The 20028-nt window shown below is 53.1% G+C and overlaps 1 protein-coding gene across 1 annotated transcript; it reads left to right on the forward strand.

Moving 5' to 3' along the window:
- Nucleotides 1-1234: 1234 nt before the first annotated feature.
- ZIC2 (Zic family member 2) lies at nucleotides 1235-6201 on the forward strand. The gene is made up of 3 exons (XM_068182523.1): nucleotides 1235-2501; nucleotides 4234-4397; nucleotides 4593-6201. The coding sequence occupies exons 1-3, from the start codon at nucleotides 1499-1501 to the stop codon at nucleotides 4851-4853; spliced, it is 1428 nt and encodes a 475-aa protein (XP_068038624.1). The 5' UTR covers nucleotides 1235-1498; the 3' UTR covers nucleotides 4854-6201.
- The last annotated feature ends 13827 nt before the right edge of the window (nucleotides 6202-20028 follow it).

The raw sequence follows: 20028 nt of genomic DNA on the forward strand, positions 1-20028 counted from the left end.
CCCCGTCAACACGACTTTTATTTGATTCCTTCCTCGCTCCCTTTATCGATCACGGGCTTCATCTGCTTTAGCCGAAATGGGGAAAGGGGCTGCGGGGGTTATATTTTAAGCCCCTCGCTTTGTTTGTTTGCCTCCCGAGGCAGGATCACATGCCAAAGCGTACATCGATATTTTCCGAGATCGGCGCGCCTCTCCCCGCGCCACCCCTTCCCCTCGCCGCGGGGGAGACGGGCGGGGGGGGGGGGGGGAGGGGGTGACTCCCCTAAAAAATCAAGAAGCCACCGGCAGTGAGGGACTGAAGCCACCGGCGCCGAGCGGGCCCGTGCGGTGCGGGGCCGGTCGGCCGCGGGGCGATCGGCGGTGGCACGGCGGGGCGCGGGGCGGGCGGTGGGGCGGGCAGGGCTCGGGGCGGCCGCTCCGCCATTAGCCGGTGGCCGGGGGCGCCCGGATGGACGGGGCGGCTTGGGCCAATGAGCGGGAGCCGGGAGAGCGGCCGGGCGGTGGGTGAAGGCGGCGTTGGGAGAGGAGCCGCCAGTGCGGGCGGGGAGAAGGAGAGAGGCCGGGGGAGGGAGGGAGGGAAGAAAAAGAGGGGGAGGGGGGGAAATAAAAAGCCGCCGCCTCGGCAGCGCCCACCGAAATAAACAGAAGAGCGAAAGGCAGCGAGAGCCCGGGCGGAGCGGGGCTGCAACTCTGCCTTCGCGGCGCTCCGGCACTCCCCGGCCCCTTCCCGCCCCCCGCCTCCCCTCCCCACCCCCACCGCCGCCCTTATTGTTTTTAATCCGCCTCCGGCACCCCCCTCCTCGCCCCCCTCCGCTGCGGCGGGCGGGGGCTGCGCGGCGCGGGGCACCCCCCGGGTCCCTTCGCTCCGTGGGAACCCGCGGCTGCAAGTTTTTCTCCGTGAGAGACACCGCTAATGCCCGGCGGAGGATAAAACGAGAAGCGGAGGCCCGGGAGCGGCGGGGTGCTCGGGGCGGCGGGGAGGGCCGCGGCCCACGCGGGGAGCGGCGCGGGGCCGGCCGGGCGGGCGGGGGTCGGCGGCGCTGACATCCCGGTGGCGGCGGAGGAAGCGGGGGGGCGGCGGCGGCGTGTGCGCGGGTCTGTGTGTGTGAGTGTGTGTGTGTGCGTGCGTGTGTGCCGCAGGGAACGGCGAGGCGAGCCTTGCCCCCCCCCCCGCCCCCCCGTCCCCAGCCCCGTCCCTCCCCTGCTCCCCCTCCCCTCCCCTGCCCGCCCCCGCCTCAGCTCCTTTAATACACTTTGGTTCTCCGCTCGCCTTTGGACTCTGCTCTGCCTGGCTCCGGATACGACTCCGCCGGCGGCGGCAGCGGCGGCATCGGGCCGGAGCGGGCGCGGGCGGCGGCGGGGGGACGCGGCGGCTGCCGGAGGGAAGCGGAGCGGACCGGCGGCGGCCCCGCGCCCGGGCGGGCGGGCGGCGGCAGCCCGGAGGCGGAGGCTGTAGCGGGGAGGCGGCAGCGGCTGCGTCCCCGGAGCGGCGCGGAACATGCTGCTGGACGCCGGCCCGCAGTTCCCGGCCCTCGGAGTGGGCACCTTCGCCCGGCACCACCACTCGGCCGCGGCGGAGATGCAGGACCGGGAGCTGAGCCTGGCGGCGCAGAACAGCTTCGTGGACTCGGCGGCGGCGCACATGGGCGCCTTCAAGCTCAACGCCGGCGCCCACGACCTCTCCCCCGGGCAGAGCTCGGCGTTCACCTCGCAGGCGCCCGGTTACCCTGCCGCCGCCCTGGGCCCCCACGCCGCTCATGTCGGTTCCTACTCCGGGGCGCCCTTCAACTCTACCCGGGACTTCTTGTTTCGCAGCCGGGGCTTCGGGGACTCGTCGCCGGCCGGCGGACAGCACGGCATCTTCGGCCCTGCGGCCGGCAGCCTGCACCACCCGCACACGGACGCTCAGAGCCACCTCCTCTTCCCGGGCATCCACGACCAGCACGGCCCCCACGCCTCCCAAAATGTTCTCAACGGGCAGATGCGACTGGGCTTGCCGGGGGAGGTATTCGCCCGGTCGGATCAGTACCGCCAGGTTTCCAGCCCCAGGACTGACCCTTACTCGGCGGCTCAGCTGCACAACCAGTACGGCCCCATGAATATGAATATGGGCATGAACATGGCAGCCCACCACCACCACCACCCAGGTGCCTTTTTCCGCTACATGCGGCAGCAGTGCATCAAGCAAGAACTCATCTGCAAGTGGATCGATCCCGAGCAGCTGAACAACCCCAAAAAAAGTTGCAATAAAACTTTCAGCACCATGCACGAGTTGGTCACCCATGTCTCGGTGGAGCACGTTGGGGGACCCGAGCAGAGCAACCATGTCTGCTACTGGGAGGAGTGTCCCCGCGAAGGCAAACCTTTCAAAGCGAAATACAAACTGGTCAATCACATCCGAGTGCACACGGGAGAGAAACCCTTCCCCTGCCCCTTCCCTGGCTGCGGAAAAGTTTTCGCCAGATCAGAAAATCTCAAAATTCACAAAAGGACGCACACAGGTAATTCGGGTTTCTTTCGCCAGATTTCCTCCCTCTGCCCGTGCCTATATATCTGTGTGTATATATGTGTAAACTGATAGATACTCAGACAGAGTGATGTTAAATTAGGAGGGTGATAAAATAGGCTTCCAGTTTATTTTTTTAACCCTCTCCATCACATGGCTGCGTTTGTTTTGGTTTCTTCCCCAGCAGCATACACCCACCTCCATTCCAGATTTCGAAAGGATATTTTACTGATTTGTTTTAATTTGGGAGTGAGAGCTGTAGATTTGTGCTGAGACTCAGCGGAGTCTTTCTGCAGAAACGCGGAATACAGCGCGAACCAAATTTTGCCATCTTGCTAAAATACGGGAAGACATCCGTCCGTCCATCCATCCATCTGAAACGCCTTAGTCATTTGCTCTATGCAACGTATTTGCATACAACTTCATCGCTTGTGAGCATGGCTTTTATTTATGGATGCTGAGAGAAACTATATAAATACGTGCAAAATCAATCATTAGTCCTAAATCCCGTTAGAAGTGGCAAAAAGTCCCTTTCTGGGAATGTTTTCCATTAAATTTAAATGGTGTGAGCAAGGTAATAAAATTTTCTCATTTAACAAAACCCTGTTTTTAAAGTCTCACTCGATGTGATTTAAGGTGTTTTTGCAACAGTTTATTAAATTATGTAATAGGGAGCAGAGGATTTGAAGTTCGGAAACTTCCACCCAAATCAGGTGGAGGAAGGTCGAGGGAGCTCAGGCTTTCCTGATGGAAAATCGCCTGAGCCGAAGGGTAACAAAAATAAACGCATCCTCCCGCCTCATCTATTATTCATTTACTACTCCTGCCGGCTCAAACCGTGCCAGACTATTTCATAAAAGACAGCCAAATATTTTAGCGACTTCCACTCCAAATATTTACCCGGAGAAAGGCTAAAAATCTCGAGGCCTATTGTTTTCTCAAGTGCTAAGCCCGATGCGAGGTGCGAGACGAGCTTTAACAAGGTTTAAAATTTGAGAAATGTATTTGCATGAGATGCCCGCACTGAAGTCATTGTGTCTGAGCGGATGTCTTTAAGAAACAATTTAGGTGCTAATGGAATCTAATGTTAAATGCTTCCCCTTCCAAAGGCGGGGGAATGTGGAGTTCTCACCTCCAAAGTACTCCCCGGCATTTGGAGTCCTGGCAGCCGGGCGAGAGGAATCCCTATGAAAATTAAATGAAGTATTTTACAGACGTTTAGTTTTCCCAGCGGATGTGCGTTTATCTTGAATATCCACACACGAAACAATATACCCGGCCTTAAATCTGTCGGTAATGGTTTCCAGTTAAACAGGATAGCGGATTTGGTACCGAGGCGAACAGGCTCGGTGATGCTTGCTTTTTTTTTCTTTTTTTTTATTTTTCTTTTTTCTTCTTCAATCTCTTTCGGAGGGGGGGCTGGCTATGTGTGTCGGCACCGGTTGAAATAAAATCAGGCAAGATGCCGGGACGGGGATATCCCCGGGGTTTTGGTAGGAAAACCAGGTGGGGGACGGGGTTTGCCTCGCTTCAGGGCAACGCGTGAGCGACGCGGCCCTCCGGCGCTGCGGGTACCGGGACACAGCCGCCCGGCCCCTAGTTTTGGGAAACTGCTGTACGAAGCGACTGGGAGAGGAGGGCGAGGGCGGGGAAACTAGGCTCGGGGCTGTGAGAGGTTTGCGCGGGGGCGGCCGCGCTCACCCCGCTGCTGCGCCGCTCTCTTGCAGGGGAGAAGCCCTTCCAGTGCGAGTTCGAAGGCTGCGACCGGCGCTTCGCCAACAGCAGCGACCGCAAGAAGCACATGCACGTCCACACCTCGGATAAGCCCTACCTGTGCAAGATGTGCGACAAGTCCTACACCCACCCCAGCTCCCTGCGGAAACACATGAAGGTACCCGGCCCCGCAGCCGGCGGCGGGAGGCGGGAGGGCGGCCGCCCCACGCCGGGCGCCCCGACGGGGCGGCGGGCGGCGGGCGCAGGGCCCAGGGGCGGTGGAGGGCCGGGCCGGCGGCGGGGGGCGCGCCCGGGGGGCGGCCGCGGCCTCGCCATCCCCCCTCCACCCGGCCGTGTTGCCTTTGCCCCCCAGGTGCACGAGTCGTCCCCGCAAGGCTCCGAATCCTCCCCGGCCGCCAGCTCCGGCTACGAGTCCTCCACCCCCCCGGGGCTGGTGTCCCCTAGCGCCGAGTCGCAGAGCACCAACAACCTCTCCCCTGCGGCGGCGGCGGCGGCAGCGGCAGCGGCGGCGGCCGTGTCCGCCGTGCACCGGGGCGGCGGCGGCGGCGGCAGCGGCGGCGGCGGCGGCGGCCACAGTGGTCTTTCCTCCAACTTCAACGAGTGGTACGTGTAGGGCCCCGCCGGACTGCTCTGCACGGCCCCGCCGCGTCCTCCCCGCCCCGGCGGCGGCGGCGGCGGTGGCGGCGGGCAGGAGGGACCGAGCGAGCCCGCCGGAGACGCGCCGGGAGATGCCGCCGCACCCGCCGGCAGCGAAATGACGGCCGAGCAGGATGGGAACAGGGGGCCTTCATCTCCCCACACCCTCCCGCCTTCGCGTCTTTTTTTCTTTTTTTTTTTCCTTTTTTTTCTTTTTTTTTTTTTTTTGTTGGATTTTTTTTTAAACATTTTGAACCAGCAAAAAAATTTCCAAAAACTATGTGCTGAATAAACATAAGAGAATGAGTAAATCAACGGAGGAACGGAAAGGGGAGAGAGAGAGAGAGAGAAAAACAACCCCATGCGCCACCAACACATCACCCAGCTAAAAGCTTCCCAAGCTGGTGGAAAGAAACTCTCCCTCCGGAGTCTTCAGACAAAAGATCAGAGACTCAAACTCCTCTGGTCCCCGCGCCTCCCTGCCCGGAGCAGCCTGCGCCCTCCCGTCCCACGAACTGTGTATATAGCGGCCTTCTCCTTCCTCCGGCGAGGTGGGGAACGAGGTTTTCCTGGATTGTCGGTGTATAGAAGATCGTCCCGTTTGTAAACCACGGATTGGTCCCTTTCTTCTTCTTCTTCTGCTTCTTTTTTTTTTTTTTTTTAAATCTTTCTTCCCCCCCCCCTCCCCGAGAAAGTGATGGACTTCTTTTCTTTTCTCCTGCTCTCCCTCCCCACTTCTCTCTCTTCTCCTGTTTTAGTTCATCCCTTAAAAAAAAAAAAAAAAAGTGAAAGAAAAAAAAAGGTTTCTTTTGTAATTGTGATATCTTGAATATTGTGTTCCTTTTTAAGAAGCAACTTGATTGTAAACTGCATTTCAGCTATAGACTGGGGAAGAAATACCGTGCCAAAGTCTCCATTCTGTTACTCACAGACACACACACGAACAACAACGCTTGTGAATGTATTTTTCTGTTAGCTGGGTTTACATGTGATGTTTTAGTGCTTTTGCAAGTTCAATTTGTTAGTTCCTGTTCGGAAGATTGTGAGGAAAAATAAACGTCGTGCCGTTAGCTTTTCCGTAATAACGCCCTTCCTCCTGTAAATACCTGTTACCATATTTATCCATTTGTAATTAAATTATGGTATTAACTTGCTACAGAGGAAACAGTATTTATAAAGAATGTTTCTTAACTATAAATATGTACAATTGTGAGCATAAACTGTTTCAGATTTTTTATTTGAAGGTTTAAGTGGTTTCATCATTTCTTGTGATATGTTTTGAGAGTAATGCATACAGAAATATAATAAAACGTGTTGAAACTACACGACCTGTTTCCTTTTTATGCCAAAGGTTCTCTGAAACCTCCTATAAGGTATGGGATGAGCTGAGTGGCGACTGCAAGACAAATGCTTTTAAAACTTCTGCTGTTACTGGAAAAGGAGGATTCCTTCCAGCTGGGCTCTCCTATCCAGAAGGAAAAAAAGGGGGGGAAAAAAGGGGAAAAAAAACCACAAAAGCCCCTAAAACTTTATGAAGCTTCTGAGCTGAAAGAAAATGGTGAGGGAGGGTATGGATATTCTCCGAATGCCTTTCAAGGCAAGATCTCCTTTAGTAAGATATTTAGCGGCGAGAGCACATCCGGCTCCTGCGTCCTCGGGCTCACCCGTCTCTCCCCGATGCCTGTCTGGCTGGGGAGATCATTGCCCCACAGGCTGAGAAAGGGGGGCGTTTCGGGACGGAGGTGGAGGGGCAATGACAAGGCTCTGAGCTCGGCTGCTTTGAGCCGTAGCTCCCTTGCCTCCCGTGTTGTCATCTTTTTGGCAGCCTCCATACAGCCCGGGAGAGAAGAAAGTTGTGATGACCGAGAGCTCACATTTCCCTTTTGAGTTTTTTCTCTCTCTCTCTCTTTTTTTTTAATTATATTTTATTTATTTAATTTTTTTTTTTAATTTTAGCCCAGAGAGCGGTTTGGGTTGTCAAATGTGTTCAGGGAGGGACGGAGAGCAGGCGGGCGATGACTTTCCCGGGATGCTGGCCCGGCGTTTGGCTCCACGTGCGACGTTGGGGCCCGGCCGGCGGAGCAGCCCGTGCAGGGCAGCCGGACAGCAGCTCTCCGGGCACAGCCCGCCGCACCGGGACAGACAAGGTGAGTGCGACAGCGGCAGGGAAATCATGGAAAAAGTTCGGCCTTGTCAAGCCACCGAAATATGCCCAGCGAAGAGGCAGTGCTGTGAGCCGGGCTCCGAGCGCCCTGCGGTGGCTGCGCTGCCTTCAGCGGCAGCTTGTGCAGCCTCTGCTCCTCACACCCGGCCTAGCCCCCCCGGGCCGGTCGTCGCTTTGGGTTTTTCGGGCTTTGTCCCGTGTACTCAAATGTCAATAGAGCTGTCTCTGGCCGGTGTGAGGGAGTTAGGTGAGGAGATGAGGGTACACGGGGCCCTGCTCACTTCTGGGGTGAGATGAGGGTTACCTACACCCAAGGGAAGGGGAGGAGGGAGGGAAAGACACCCCCTCCCCCCTGTCCCACCGCTGACAAGGAAGTTTAGACGTGGAGCGGATCTGGAGCTTCCTCGGCGGCCGTGCTCCTCCCAGAGCGGCCATCCCCGCGCACCCGGCAGCTCCCCGGGTAATCAGACTGCTATTAAAACCTAATTTATTTTCGGTAATAATATTACATAAAAATATATTTATTAAAATCATTGGTATATGCTGCCTGCCCCTTGGAGACATCCATGGGAAACGCAGCTGAGAGGATCCCTCCTTGTCCTGCCGGCCTTCCTACAGCTGAAGTGGGTGTCCCACTTCAGAGCCAGTCCCTGACGAACACCGTCTGCCCAAATACCCTCCCGGGCCCAGGGGCGCACGAGCAGCCCTGCCCAAGGGCCACCAACCCCGCTTCGCAGTGCCCTGCCCCGGTGGGCTCAGCTCCGACCGGAGAGAAGCGCTCGGGAGCTGGGCTCCCCTTGTCCCTCCCCTCGGAGCCGTTCTGTCTTCGGAGGAGCCCAGGGATGATCCTTGAGGGGGGTAAGCAGCCTCCCTCCGGCCAAAGCGCAGGTCGTGTGGCAGCAGGGACAGGCCCAGTCCCTCCGCCAGGGATGCCTCTCCTCCGGCAGGCTCAGGGATGCGGCCGTGGCGGCTGTGGCATTGAGTAAGCTCCCCCTCCTTCCCTGTCCTACCCAGGCTGGCCTTGAACTTGACCCTCGCCTTGGCGCATCCCGCCCGCAACCCTTCTCCACCCGCCTCCCTCGTGCCCTGACCCTGGCCCGGCCCTGCCACGCTTAAAGGAGAGCGGGAAGTTATCATGTTCAGGGGTTAGGGTTTTTTAGGTGGTAGAGCAGCCAAGATCCCTCTCACAGCCTTGTGCGAGGGTGGCCTGCTGGCCCCGAAGTCCTCCTCTTCGCCCCTCTCCTTTGTCCACCTCGACACCGTCAAGCCCAAACCCCTCCCTCTCCCCAGCTTTGTCTCCTACACTGAACCTGCACTTGCCAAATCTCCTTGCCCTGGCCCTGAAGACATCTTGGGAGCCCATCTGGAGGGAGGCCTGAGGCTTCCCCAGCAGTCCCGAGCCTGCCCTGGCATTCCACAATCCCCTCATGCCCAGCCACAGCGAGCGGGTGCCCCGGCCGGTGGCCCGCACTCCCCGACGACTCTGCCCCGACGGCTCCCGGGTCGCCTCGGCCCCACGGCCCCCGGGGTCGGTGAGCAGCAGGAGGCACGGCGCTGCCCCGCTGTCGGCATCCCGTGCCCAGCTGTGGCAGCCCCACTTGGCCGGCTTTCCTGCGGTGGTGTGATTCTTTCTTTATACCGGGAAAAGCAGCATGGAGGGGTGGGTTTAGTTTTTATCGTTATTCTTAATAATGGAATCCTCTCCTAACTCTTCCTGTGGATCCCCTGAAAAGACGGATTGATTTCCCTGGGAATTACTCTCTCTTCTCGAGCCAAAAAAATTGAGGGTCCGTCCACAAAACAGGCTGTGCTTTGTCCCTCGCACCCGCAATTGAAGGGCAGTTCAGGGCTCTGCCTTCACCTGCCCCCGCTCTGCTTCACCTGGCTTGGCTGCTCAGTGGCTTTGGGTTGCAGCCGGTGGTGGCAGAAAAAAACCCGAACCCAAACCCAAAGGTAAACCAACCTCCCAACGAGCAAACAGACATGACAACAGCCCAGTCCGAAATAGAATAAAATGCAGGAGCTCTCGCCCGAACCCGAGCGTGGAGCGGCTCCTGAGACTGGCGCTGCCGCTGGCGCTGCCGGTGCCGGCGGGGCTCCGCAGCGGGCAAGGCGCTGCCCGTGCGCGGCCAACCCCCGCCGCCGGTGCCGGGGGGCAGCAGCCCGGGCTGCAGCCGCTCCGTTTGGCTCTGGCCAGACCTCCCCAAACCCGTATCAGCCTTTTAAGTTTCCCCTTTGTTTTCAGAAACTCGTACACATTTCCTGCCCGCTATGAAGACATAGCAGGCTCCCCCAAACCTCTCCCCAGCCACAAGTCACGCTGAACGTGCTCCCGGGCACAGCGAGGTATGTATATTTTTCTATTTGTCATCTTCACGCATGGTTGTGAAGGTTGTTTTTTTTTTTTTATTTATTGGTGTTTTTTAATTTCGTGGGTCGCTTTCATTTTCCTTCCTCTTTTTTTCCCCCCTCCTTTTTTTTTTTTTCATTCCTCTTAGCTTTTGGATTTTCCCCCCTATTGTTTTTGGGTTTTTTTTCCTCTTTTCCCCGAGCCAGACGACCAGGGATGGAGCTGCATATTAGCAGCAGACCAAGCAAGAACTATTGTCCCACCCTGCAGGGCACGGTGCCCCCCTCTGTCCCAAAGTGCAAGCCTTCCCCAGTGCTTGGGGTTTCCTCACTTTTCTTTCTTTCTTTCTTTCTTTCTTTCTTTCTTTCTTTCTTTCTTTTTTTTTTTTTTTCATTTAAAAAATTATTTTCTGGACAGTTTCTCTGTCTTTAATACTTTTGAGAGAGAGAAAAGAAAAAAGAAAAAGAGAAGAAGAAGAAGGACAAGACGACCGGGTGAGGGAAGACCTTCACTAGAGGTTTCATGTCTTTAATAAACATTTCAAAGTGGCTGCCTAACTGCTGTCCCGAGAAAATGAAGCGCGGCACCAAACGGACCGCGGGTCCCACTTCCTCGCAGGGCGGGAAACACGAGCAGGATCCTCCGCGTCCGTCGCCTGTGGTCCCAAGCGCGGGGATGAGGAGCTTTTCAGTGAGGAGCTCCTCCTTTTCAACGAGGAGCGCGGGGGAACTGGCAGGAACGAGCGGCGGGACCCGGCGTGGAGCGAGGACTCCTCCAGCGGCCCCCTCGCCGCGCCGGAGCCCCACGCGCGGGATCAGCTGTTGCGCTCCGCAGGGGGAGGGACGCTCTTTTGGTGTTAAAAAGAAAATAATCGGCAACTAAAGCAGGGGAGGGGGGTGGGGAGTAATTCAAGCGCCAGTAAGTGATTGAGCGTGTGTTTTACACGCGCGGCATCGCACCTCGCAGGGGGCTGGGGGCGGCCGCGGGGTCCGCGGGGGGCACCCGGCGTGACCCAGCCCGAGGCGGGCAGGGTTTGTCTCCGCGGGACGGGATCTCCCCGACACCTGTCCGCGGGGGTTCGCCGAGCGCGGATGTTGTGGGGCTCGGCACAGCGCCCCAGCCGCCGCAGGTCCGTGGGTGGCCGCGGCCGGGGCGTCCCGGGGGCAGCAGGGACGGGGCTTGGCCCGACCCGCCGGCCGGCCCGCGTTCCTGGCCGAGGAGCCGTGCGGGTGTGCTTGGGTTCGGGCTGGATCTCGGTGTACAGCACTTTGCGGTGGGAAAGAAAAAAAAAAAAAAAAAAAAAGAAAAAAAAAGAAAAGAAAAGAAAAGAAAAAGAGCAATTTTCATTCCAACTTTTTTTTTTTTTTTTTTTTTTTTCCTTCTTCTTCCTAGACTGCTAATTCCTCTGTGTGGGCAAACACCCCTTCTCCTTTGATTCTTAGCCACAGCGCCTAGATTAAATACCGGTTTTAATGAGAGCCGTGGCTGTGGCCGCATAAGGTGATGATAGTTATGAAGACGATCTGACCTGTTTTGATGAAGACGATGTGACCTGTAGGGAGAGAGGGAAAGGTCAGCCACATGCAGTGGCCAGATTTCTGCTTGTTCCCGGCACATGCTGCTACAATATTGATCCGCGGAGAAAGATAAACATAAAAGATAGATCGTATGTGCTGAATACTAATGAACGTGGCTTCCAGATTTTAATTGTTGTTGACTTCTTATTTCCACCGCAAACATTTGCTGACGTCCGTAGGGCATTTCCCTCAATTTTTTTTTTTAATTTTCTTTTGTCTTATTTTTTCTTATTGTGCTTATTTTAATTTCCCCCCCATCTCTCAATGTGTCTGTTGATGGAAATCTTCCCAGCAAGTTATTTTCCCTATCAGCCGAGGTGCAACCACCCGAATGTCACGGCCAACATCTCCTTTCCAGCGAAGGAAACTGCTCCTGGAAACGGGAAAAGCTCCTCTGAAAGGCAACATCTCGACTTGGGATGCTCCTTTCGGATTTCTGCTACATTACTCGCTCCATTCCTTTGCAGCAAAACGCTGCAGATGACACAGGAGTCGAGTGTTAATTTGTTTTCCCCCTGCTCTCCCTGACTGGAGTGCTGCAAACCCAGCTCTTACGCTAGAAGAGAGCTCTCCTTTCAAAGCCTCCCCAGTTTCCCAACTGTTACCAGACTAACACAACTACGCGAGGCAAAGAGATGGAAACACGCCGTGTCTCGGGGAGGAAGGGATGTCAGAGGCGCTTTCCCCTCGGCTGTGCAGAGGGAGTAGGCTCTTTTCCGAGGGTTTTCGCTGCGATACAAAATTGTTAAGATTTTTCACTGCCTTGACTGTCTCTTTAATTTCTTTTTCCTCTTCGAGATGGCCAAAATTAGCTGTAAACCGTGTAAAGCAGTCAATGAAACAGCTATCCCCAAACACGCGTTTCAAGTTTCTGCTGCTTCGAGAACGACCGAGAGTAAGCACCATCGGCTATGTAGTGGCAATTAACTATATCAGCCTCACATTTAAGAAAATGAGGGAGATATTAAACTCTTAATTCCCATCATTACAAATAATTTTCATGAAGGGAACTTCTAAAAGATTTTTCCCCCTCCCTTACACTTTCCAGTCTATTTTTTAACTCCAGAGTGATTTACTACGTAAGTAATTTTAGAGGATACAGTTTACAGCTTGAGTTATTAGACTGAACACCTCTGGCTGACACCACAACACCTTTTTTTTCTGCCTGCAGCTGTGAGTCACAACCCCATTTTCATACCAAACTGCTGCACATTCCTTTACAATATAGGCTTCCTTCTTGCAAAGATCAAACACTCTGCAGCCAACGTGTTTATTTTAAAATACAGGAAAATTAAAACTAAACATGGACTTAAAAGAAAAAACCCAAATGCATAATTTCTTTCCCTGCTGTCTCTCCTACTAAAATAAATTAAAATAAAATTAGGAGGGAACAGCGTAGACTTCTCCAATAAAATAATACAGTGACATAGCCAAAACAGTTGTTTTCGTCAGGAACGGTCCCTTCTGTTTGCTGTTATTTATTTATGCATTATTGTGGCTATGGTTTTAATTATATGTGGGAATATTAGGCCAAGATGCTGTAACCATAGCCTCTCTTTAACACACTTTTCTTATTTGTTTAGTACCAGCGCTACAAGGCAAGAACAGGCACCATAAGGAAAATGTTTTCAATATTCTGTTTAAGAGCTTACAACAGGGAATCCCGGAATTACAGGAAAACCTGCAGGCCTGCTCCGTGGAGGTGCCCGGCAGGACCAGGTAGATTTCGTGCTCCTCGGCAGGTTTCGGGGTGCGCGGAGGGGGAGGAATTGCGGGAGAGGTGCCCGGAGTAATTTTTACCTAGCAAAGCGGCGTTCTGAAAGCCTCCTTGCTGTTCAGCAGCACAGACACTAGGATGCTTCTTAATTTTGAGCATGGTAAAGGTAGACTTAATCTCTGCTCCTTCCGGTAACCTACTGCCTACTCCTCCCCCGGGGCTTGAGAGGGGGGTTTTGCTGCAAGTCCTCTTTCTTCCATCCCCTATTTATGGGTTTGGTTGTTCTGTTCTTTTTTCCGTAGAGGAGCGTACTCGATGGTGTTAGCGTTGCCCATAATTTCCTCCTGCTTCTTCGCGAGTCTTTCCCCACGTCACCGGAGTGATAGGTGAGGCGGGGGGAGCAGGGCATAATTGCCCACATTTATTTATCTTTGGTACTCATATCGAAAAAGAAATTACTTTAGAGAAGAAAAAAAAAGAAATAAAAAGGAAGGAGAAGGGTCATTCGCTTTAGGAAACAGATAAAACAACTTCTCCTCTCGTCCTTCCAAATTATCCCTGATCCAAGTAGCTCCGAAGAGCTGAGTGAAGCAAGCGACGAGCCCGCAGTGCGCTCTGGGCTGTCTTTGCGCAGGGAGGGGAAGCAGGACCGGCCCTTGCCAAACGGAGGCACGGCACGTCCTCCGCGACGCCATGGTCGCTCCCCGGGCCGAGAGCTCTCTGACCGCTCGCCGTCGCGGCCCGACGTGCGCCCAACAGCAAAGAGGAGCGGCAGGGGCTTTTCCCGCTGGAAGCCCTCCTGTACCGCAGGCATCGTTGCTGCCGTTCCTGGGGCCTGGCCATTGGCGCTGTCCGCACCCGCCCAGGCGCTCTCCGACCCGCGCTCCCGTCGCCGCGGCCGCTTTCCTCTCGCTACCTGCGCGCTCGCTGCGCGCACCGCGGGGGCGGCAGCGCCGGGACGGGCAGCAGCGGGGCGCGGAGGCTTTCCCGTCTGGGACAAACGACACCTGCTAAGGCGCCCTCCCCACCCTCTCACCCCTCCCCCGCCACCCCCATTAAAAAAAAAAAAAAAAAAAAAAAAAAAAGAGAGAGAGAGAGAGAGAGGGAGGCGAGTTTCTCGTTTCCAGCTCTTAAATGAAGTTCTGGGACTATCTTCGGATGGCCCGTTCCGCCCGCGGAGGCTGCCTGAGTCTCACGGGGGCGTTTGCTAGCGTGGTTCCCCCGCAGGGTTTCCCCTCCACCCGCGCCCCCCAGCTCCGAGGGCGATGTCGCTGCGATCCCTGACGGGACGTGCCTGGGGCAGCGGCCCACCTGGCCTCACACAGCCCGGACCCCCGTGAGCGCCTGCCCCGCTCTCCCGTCAGGGCTCGGTCCCTGCACTCCTCTCCGCGCTTTCTGCCCAGCAGCCGCGCCGGTGACCCGAGGTATTTGGGGTGTCTACAGCATGTGGACTGTTGGTTCTGGAGAGGGGTCCACATCCTGCCACCCGAGCTTTTCCTTTAATGGATTTGTAACAAACTGGCGCAACAACCCCACGTCTCTCGCTGTCAAGGTGCTTCGTGCACACAGAGCTGGCAGGGGTGCACTTAGCGACTGCCCCGCCCTGGTCGGAGAGTCCGATGCTCAGCGGCCAACACACGCCGTCTGCCTCCCGAGAAGTAGGAACCTAACCCTTCTCGGCGGGGTTTTAATAAAAGAGGGGCAGTTGCCTTTAATTAAGAGCATCGACTGAGGCCAGGGGAAGCCGGGTTCAGGAGGTGCTTTCGCGGCTGAGGGGGATTTGACTCGCAAGTCCTTCGGGTTGCTCCTGCCCTCTAGAAAGGTTCAGGTTTCCGCGGCATTAGGGAGAATGAAATGAACGTAAAAGTCAGGGACAGCTTTTCTCCCCAAACCCGATGAACGCAATTTTGCAATGCGATATAGAGTTTAATTTTTTTTTTTTTTTTGTTGGCCCGTTTGTCCTCCCCGAGGAAGCACCGAAAGCGGCTCCCCTCGAAAGAATACAAAGGGGATGTGCGTCCTGGCGCTTCCAGGCTTCGATCCCCGAGCCCGGGACACTCAGTCCCGCAGGCACGGGAACAGCTCCTCCGGAGAGCCCAGGCTCTACAGCGTCCTGTTCCCACTTCGCCCGCGGCGGTAACAGCGGGACGCCTCCGCCCCGCTGGGGCCGAGCATCCTGCTGCCCTGAATTTCACTGCCGGGGGAAACGCTGGACTCCCACCCGCGGGGCCACCGAGTGATGGGTCCCTGAGTCCGCTCCGGTGCACCGGAGGGGCTTAGGGTCGCGTTTCCCCGTGCCCTTCATCTTGGCACTTCGGCATTTCGTGGTGACCTTTAGACGTCCGCCGCACTAGGCATGTGAGGTACTTTTGGGCTTTTGGGGAGGCGGTCCCCGCCTCCAGGGCGAATTGGGCAACGAGGGGCGAAGTGCTCGTGGAATGCCCCAGCGCCAGCCCTCGGGAGGTACACGCACACGCTGTGCCATCACTTTGTGAAATGTGCCTGCCAGGCTCCCGAGCCTCCGAGTAACCTCCCACAGTTAATCCCGGCCCCTCGCCCCCTCCAGGCTCTTGCAGCGGGAGGGATGTGAACAAACAGGGCTGCGGCTCCCTCCCGGTTTCTGGCATCTCCTAGCGCCCCCTCTGCAGTGCCCCCGGTGCTGGGAGCTCCTGGGAGCGCCCGGGTCTCCCGGCACTGCCTGGCGGGATCGCGTACGCGCCTTCGGAATAAGCAGCGGGCAAGAAATCTCGGAGAGGTTCGGGGCGGGTTCTGCGAGGCCGGCGCGGTGTCCCCCGCCTCGGAGTATGTGTCTGTGTGTCTGTGTGCCCATGTGTGTCCGTGTCCGTGTGTGTGTGTGTGTGTGTGCGTGCGGGGTTTGCACACACCGCGCCGAGAAGCGGCGTGGATGTGGCGGCGGCGGCGGCTGTCGGGGCTCAGCTCCACTCCCGGGCACGGGCAGGTTGAGAGGCCGTGGCAGTGCCTGGAGCCCGGTACCAGAAACGAGGCCATTGGAAACAAGACCATTGATGCCATTCCTCTGAAGCAGCGGGAAAAGGGAAGAAGCAGTCTTTGCTAAACTAGGTCTTATTTTGGTGGGATACATCCACATTCACGAGCCCTTTCACACTAATGCCCTTTATCTTACACTTCCAATGCTTTCTAAGGGTACTCATGTGGGCTCATCCCACACAGCGTGAGGGCTTCTCCGCTGCCAGCTCAGCAGATGCTGTGGCATCTCAGGCCCCCGGCTTGCTGGCCCTATCTGCCCTCAAACACCCATGGAAGCCCACACCTGCTTGGAGACACGAATAAGACAGAAAAAAGATGCTCCACGACACAGAAGGTAACGTAAAATGTAATGTTAACCCAGTACTGCAACAGTTACACGGGAAACCCCCCTCATTTCCTTTGTCTATATGGTGGCAATGTTTTTTTTTTTTTTCCCAGAAAGGATAATAACAAGCAGAAGGCACACAGGGAGGTGCAAAAAAACAGTTTTAGGGTTAGGTTCTTGCTTCCCAAGCAAAACCAACTAACCATCACTACCAACCAAAAGAAATCTCATATGTTTTATTTGCCTTCCATGGACTTGTATATTTAGCACATCTTTTATTGCCCCACTGTGCTTCCAGAAAGTTGCTATACCTTAGCCTAAAATCACAGGCTATGGCATGAGCTTTTGGCAACTCCTTCCTGCTACAGCTGTGAAAGGAGATTGAGCCTCCAGCAGCACTCATTCATCCCACCACTCATGCCAGATATAAAGCGACTACATCAGCAGCTGGGGTGGTTCGACGTGCAGCCAAAATGATCAGCTCCCACGTGCAGCGCACTAGAGATATCACCACCTAATCCAGAATGACACTAACGTACAAAACTCCCCCAGCCGCTGGTTGGGTTTTAATAAACAGTGATTACTTCATGTACAGCTCATACCAGTTTTGCTATTATGAAAGAACAGCAGAAGATATGTGAGAGAATGTAGCAGCAAAAGTTCTCAGGTTAGCCCAAGTTAGGGACCCGAGCATTGAAATTAATGGGTATGTTAATCCTTCATCTTAATTTCTGCAGGAGATGAAGCAATAAGAAATCACGTAGGGATTTTTGTCTTTAAAATATGTTCCTTTAATACTCTCAAATAATAATCTCTAAATGCATGACTTCTTACCTTCATGGGGTTTAAGTGGATTTTAAATAATTCCTAGACCTTGCACAGTCCTTTTATAGATAAATACCTTTTATCCTCTGCATGTATTTTGCTAAGCAAGTATCATGGTGGGGTGTATCAGAAATATCCAGATGGGCAATGCCATCATCTGTGGTACTATCAGGAGTTGCTGAAGAGATAATTGAGGTGTCAAGAGGCTGCAGTGGGGATTGAGTAGCAAGAATTTATGAACTTTAAGAGCAAACAGACCAATTTAATTCAATATTCTAGAATGGGAAAGACAAATAGAAACACCCCAGCAGAACTGTTTTCAAAGAATGTTTTCTATGAAATCTCAATGGTGTTATGGGCATATCCCATTTGCTTGAGAATATTTACTTTTCAGTTGGTTATTTGAGAGTCTTTGATGTTTACTCAGCTGACCCATCCTGGTTTCTTGCCCTTTGCTGCCCGTAGGCACCTTTTGTCACTGCATGCCTACATGCTTTATATTCAGTTTCCATACAGATCAGAGTTGTCTCTTGGGCAAGCCAGACAAAATGAAACCTCCAGGTTTATTTCAGCTGATTTGAACTGCTGCCAAGGCAAGGGCCACACTGTCTCAGGGACTGAGTTTTAAAAATCTAGTAAAGAACAGAACACTCAATTACTATTTATTTCCAGAAGGTATTTCTGTGTCTTCTTACAGTTGGATTTTATGAAGACTCACCCCATCAAATTCTAGCCCCAAGCTGTGGTTTGGTTTTACACATGTCAGTGAGCCAGTTTTCTTTCTACCAAAAAAAAAAAAAAAAAAAAAAAAGAAAAAAAAAAGAGGCCCCTGATGGTTTTAAATCTAGCATGATTGAATGTTTGATTGTGATCATTGTGAAAGGGAACTGGAGTTTAATAAACAAGTAGGCAATCAATTTTTTTTTCTTTTCAGGATAGGTGTCAGTGAAATGGAAATATTTCTATAAAACAAGGACATTGCTACTGTACTTTAAAAATTGATATAAAATACTGAACTTTTTAAAACTCTGTGCAAAATTATTCTTTGAGACATATCCTAATTCCTAGTGTGCTAAAGAAACTGAATTTTAGGCTTCTGCGTCTATAGAATTAACAGATTAACAAACAAAAAATTCTTCAACCAGTTCCTCCACGTAGATGTCCAAACCACACTGCATACCCTGAGAAGTGGTCTTTCTTGATAGTTTTGTGAGCAGTCTTCAGTGAAGAAGCCAGGTACCAGCAGGGGATGAAGAGTGACCATCTTTCTCTCCCCAGGAGGTGATTTCATCAGGTCAGGATTAAGGAAAATAGCAGGGTAGGTTGGAGTATCTTGCAGGACTGACAATCTAACATCTTCCAAGAACAGTACATTCCAACAAAACTATAAATAAGAAAAAATGTGTGCTAACTGCAGCATATGAGCAGAAAGCCTATTAGGAGCCTCTAGAAAAAGAAATCATCTGTCCATTTGGGTAAAGTAAAAAGCATATGCTTGAAGCTGTTATCATATAAACACATGACTAGAACATGAGCTTTTCCAGGATGCAAGTAAATTGACTAGTCGCTCAACATAGTCTCTGTATACTGAAATTTAAAGTAATTAGAGGAGATTTGCTGGGCTCCATTCACAAATATTTTATTTTAATAACAACTCAGGATAGTTTCTGCATTTTCAGAGGTACTAGATTTCAGTTTGCTACAGTTAATGTAATAGAAAATTCTGTAGTCATTATTGACTGCAACTGCCAACATACAATCTGAGAATTAAAGTCCCATGTGGAAAACTGGTGATGGATATTGAAAGCAGTTTGTGCTCATACTCCACCTTATAACCAACAGTTAGAACGAGTTGGTTTTTGAGGATGTACAAGGGGATGTGGAATCTGATTTCAGGGAAAACCAAGCACTTACAGATATAGCACTGTGTCTGCAGTCAGTAGGTTGGTTTGTGAGTTCAGGCTGGTTTGGTCTGACAGTAACAGATAACTGGAACTGGAAGTTTATGACAATGAATTTAACAGTATGTGATGATATTCAGTATATCCTCCTGCATTAGTGTGACTGCCCATTCCTCATTAGGGTCAAAATGTTCTCATTAGTAAATTGGCTTGCATGATCCAAAAGTGATTTCCCTGTGGACTGAAATGAAGTGCTGCCCTGGGGAGAAGGAGCATGGGGGTTACTAAGTCCCAGCCCTCTCTGCTTAGTGCCCTTCAGCACAAGCCAGTGAGATCTGAAGCACACCCCTGTCCCAGTGCCAGGCAGGGGTTTGGTCCTTCCACAAAAAACAGCTTGGTACTTTCTTTGCCATTCAACATCCCTGTGATCTGTCTTTCTTTTCTTTTCTGCAAAGATACAGAGACTCAGTCTTACGACTCAAATTGTAGGGGACTCTAAAGAACTCTTGATGCAAGGGGAACCTGCCTGTTCCCATCACAGATGGTATCACCTGGTCATGGGGCTTAAAAGAGACCTAAACATCTGTGTTTCCAGTGACACTGTGACTAGATCCTTTCGTCCTTGATTCAATTTTACCTGAAATTGTAATTGGAAAAGCATTAAACTTTTTCTTGACAAGGAGATGGAGGCAGTGTCTGGCTGTGTCCTGCTGGTAGCCAGAGCTTGGTACATTCCCTGTCCACTTCCCAGGGACCTCTTGGTCCCTGGTTTGAGTGTCCACTGACTAGCAGGATATAATGAGGACTACTCCCCTGTCAACATTTCACTGTTTTGATCCCACATAAATAGCTGTGCTGTGACAGCTGATGGAAAAATTGTGAGGCTTTAGGAACAGAGTCAGGGTTCCCAAGCATGCAGTGCCATGAGCCTGTTTTGCTGTGTGGGACTTCCCTCTGGAAATCCAAAACCACGTGTATTGGAGAGGCACTCAGTCATCTCTCAAGAAGTGATCAGTCCCTTAAAAGATGGAGATACCCTCCAATGAATTAATAGAGCCTTTCTCCTCTGACATCAGCAGATTATCCCTGTGAAGGCACTGGACCCATGGAGTTGGGTTAATTCTTCCGCTTTCAATGATACAGTTAACCTCAAAGGTATCATTTCTTTGGGAATATGTTTGAGCATTTTTTTCTCCTAACATTTCTAAGGATTTTCAGTATTTCCTTCCTGTTACCTTAAATTTGACTGTCTTTAAGGCAAACAGAATCCATTTTAATTTCTAG

Source organism: Anomalospiza imberbis, chromosome 2, assembly GCF_031753505.1.
Source record: "Anomalospiza imberbis isolate Cuckoo-Finch-1a 21T00152 chromosome 2, ASM3175350v1, whole genome shotgun sequence".
In the NCBI taxonomy this organism is placed as follows: Eukaryota; Metazoa; Chordata; class Aves; order Passeriformes; family Viduidae; genus Anomalospiza; species Anomalospiza imberbis.

What these genes read in the sequence shown, in the direction of transcription:
- ZIC2 (XM_068182523.1), top strand. Translation starts at nt 1,499, where the DNA reads ATGCTGCTGGACGCCGGCCCGCAGTTCCCGGCCCTCGGAGTGGGCACC. An exon ending in TCACAAAAGGACGCACACAG is followed by an intron (nt 2,502 to 4,233) that starts GTAATTCGGGTT and finishes GCTCTCTTGCAG; the next exon opens with GGGAGAAGCCCTTCCAGTGC. An exon ending in CCCTGCGGAAACACATGAAG is followed by an intron (nt 4,398 to 4,592) that starts GTACCCGGCCCC and finishes TTTGCCCCCCAG; the next exon opens with GTGCACGAGTCGTCCCCGCA.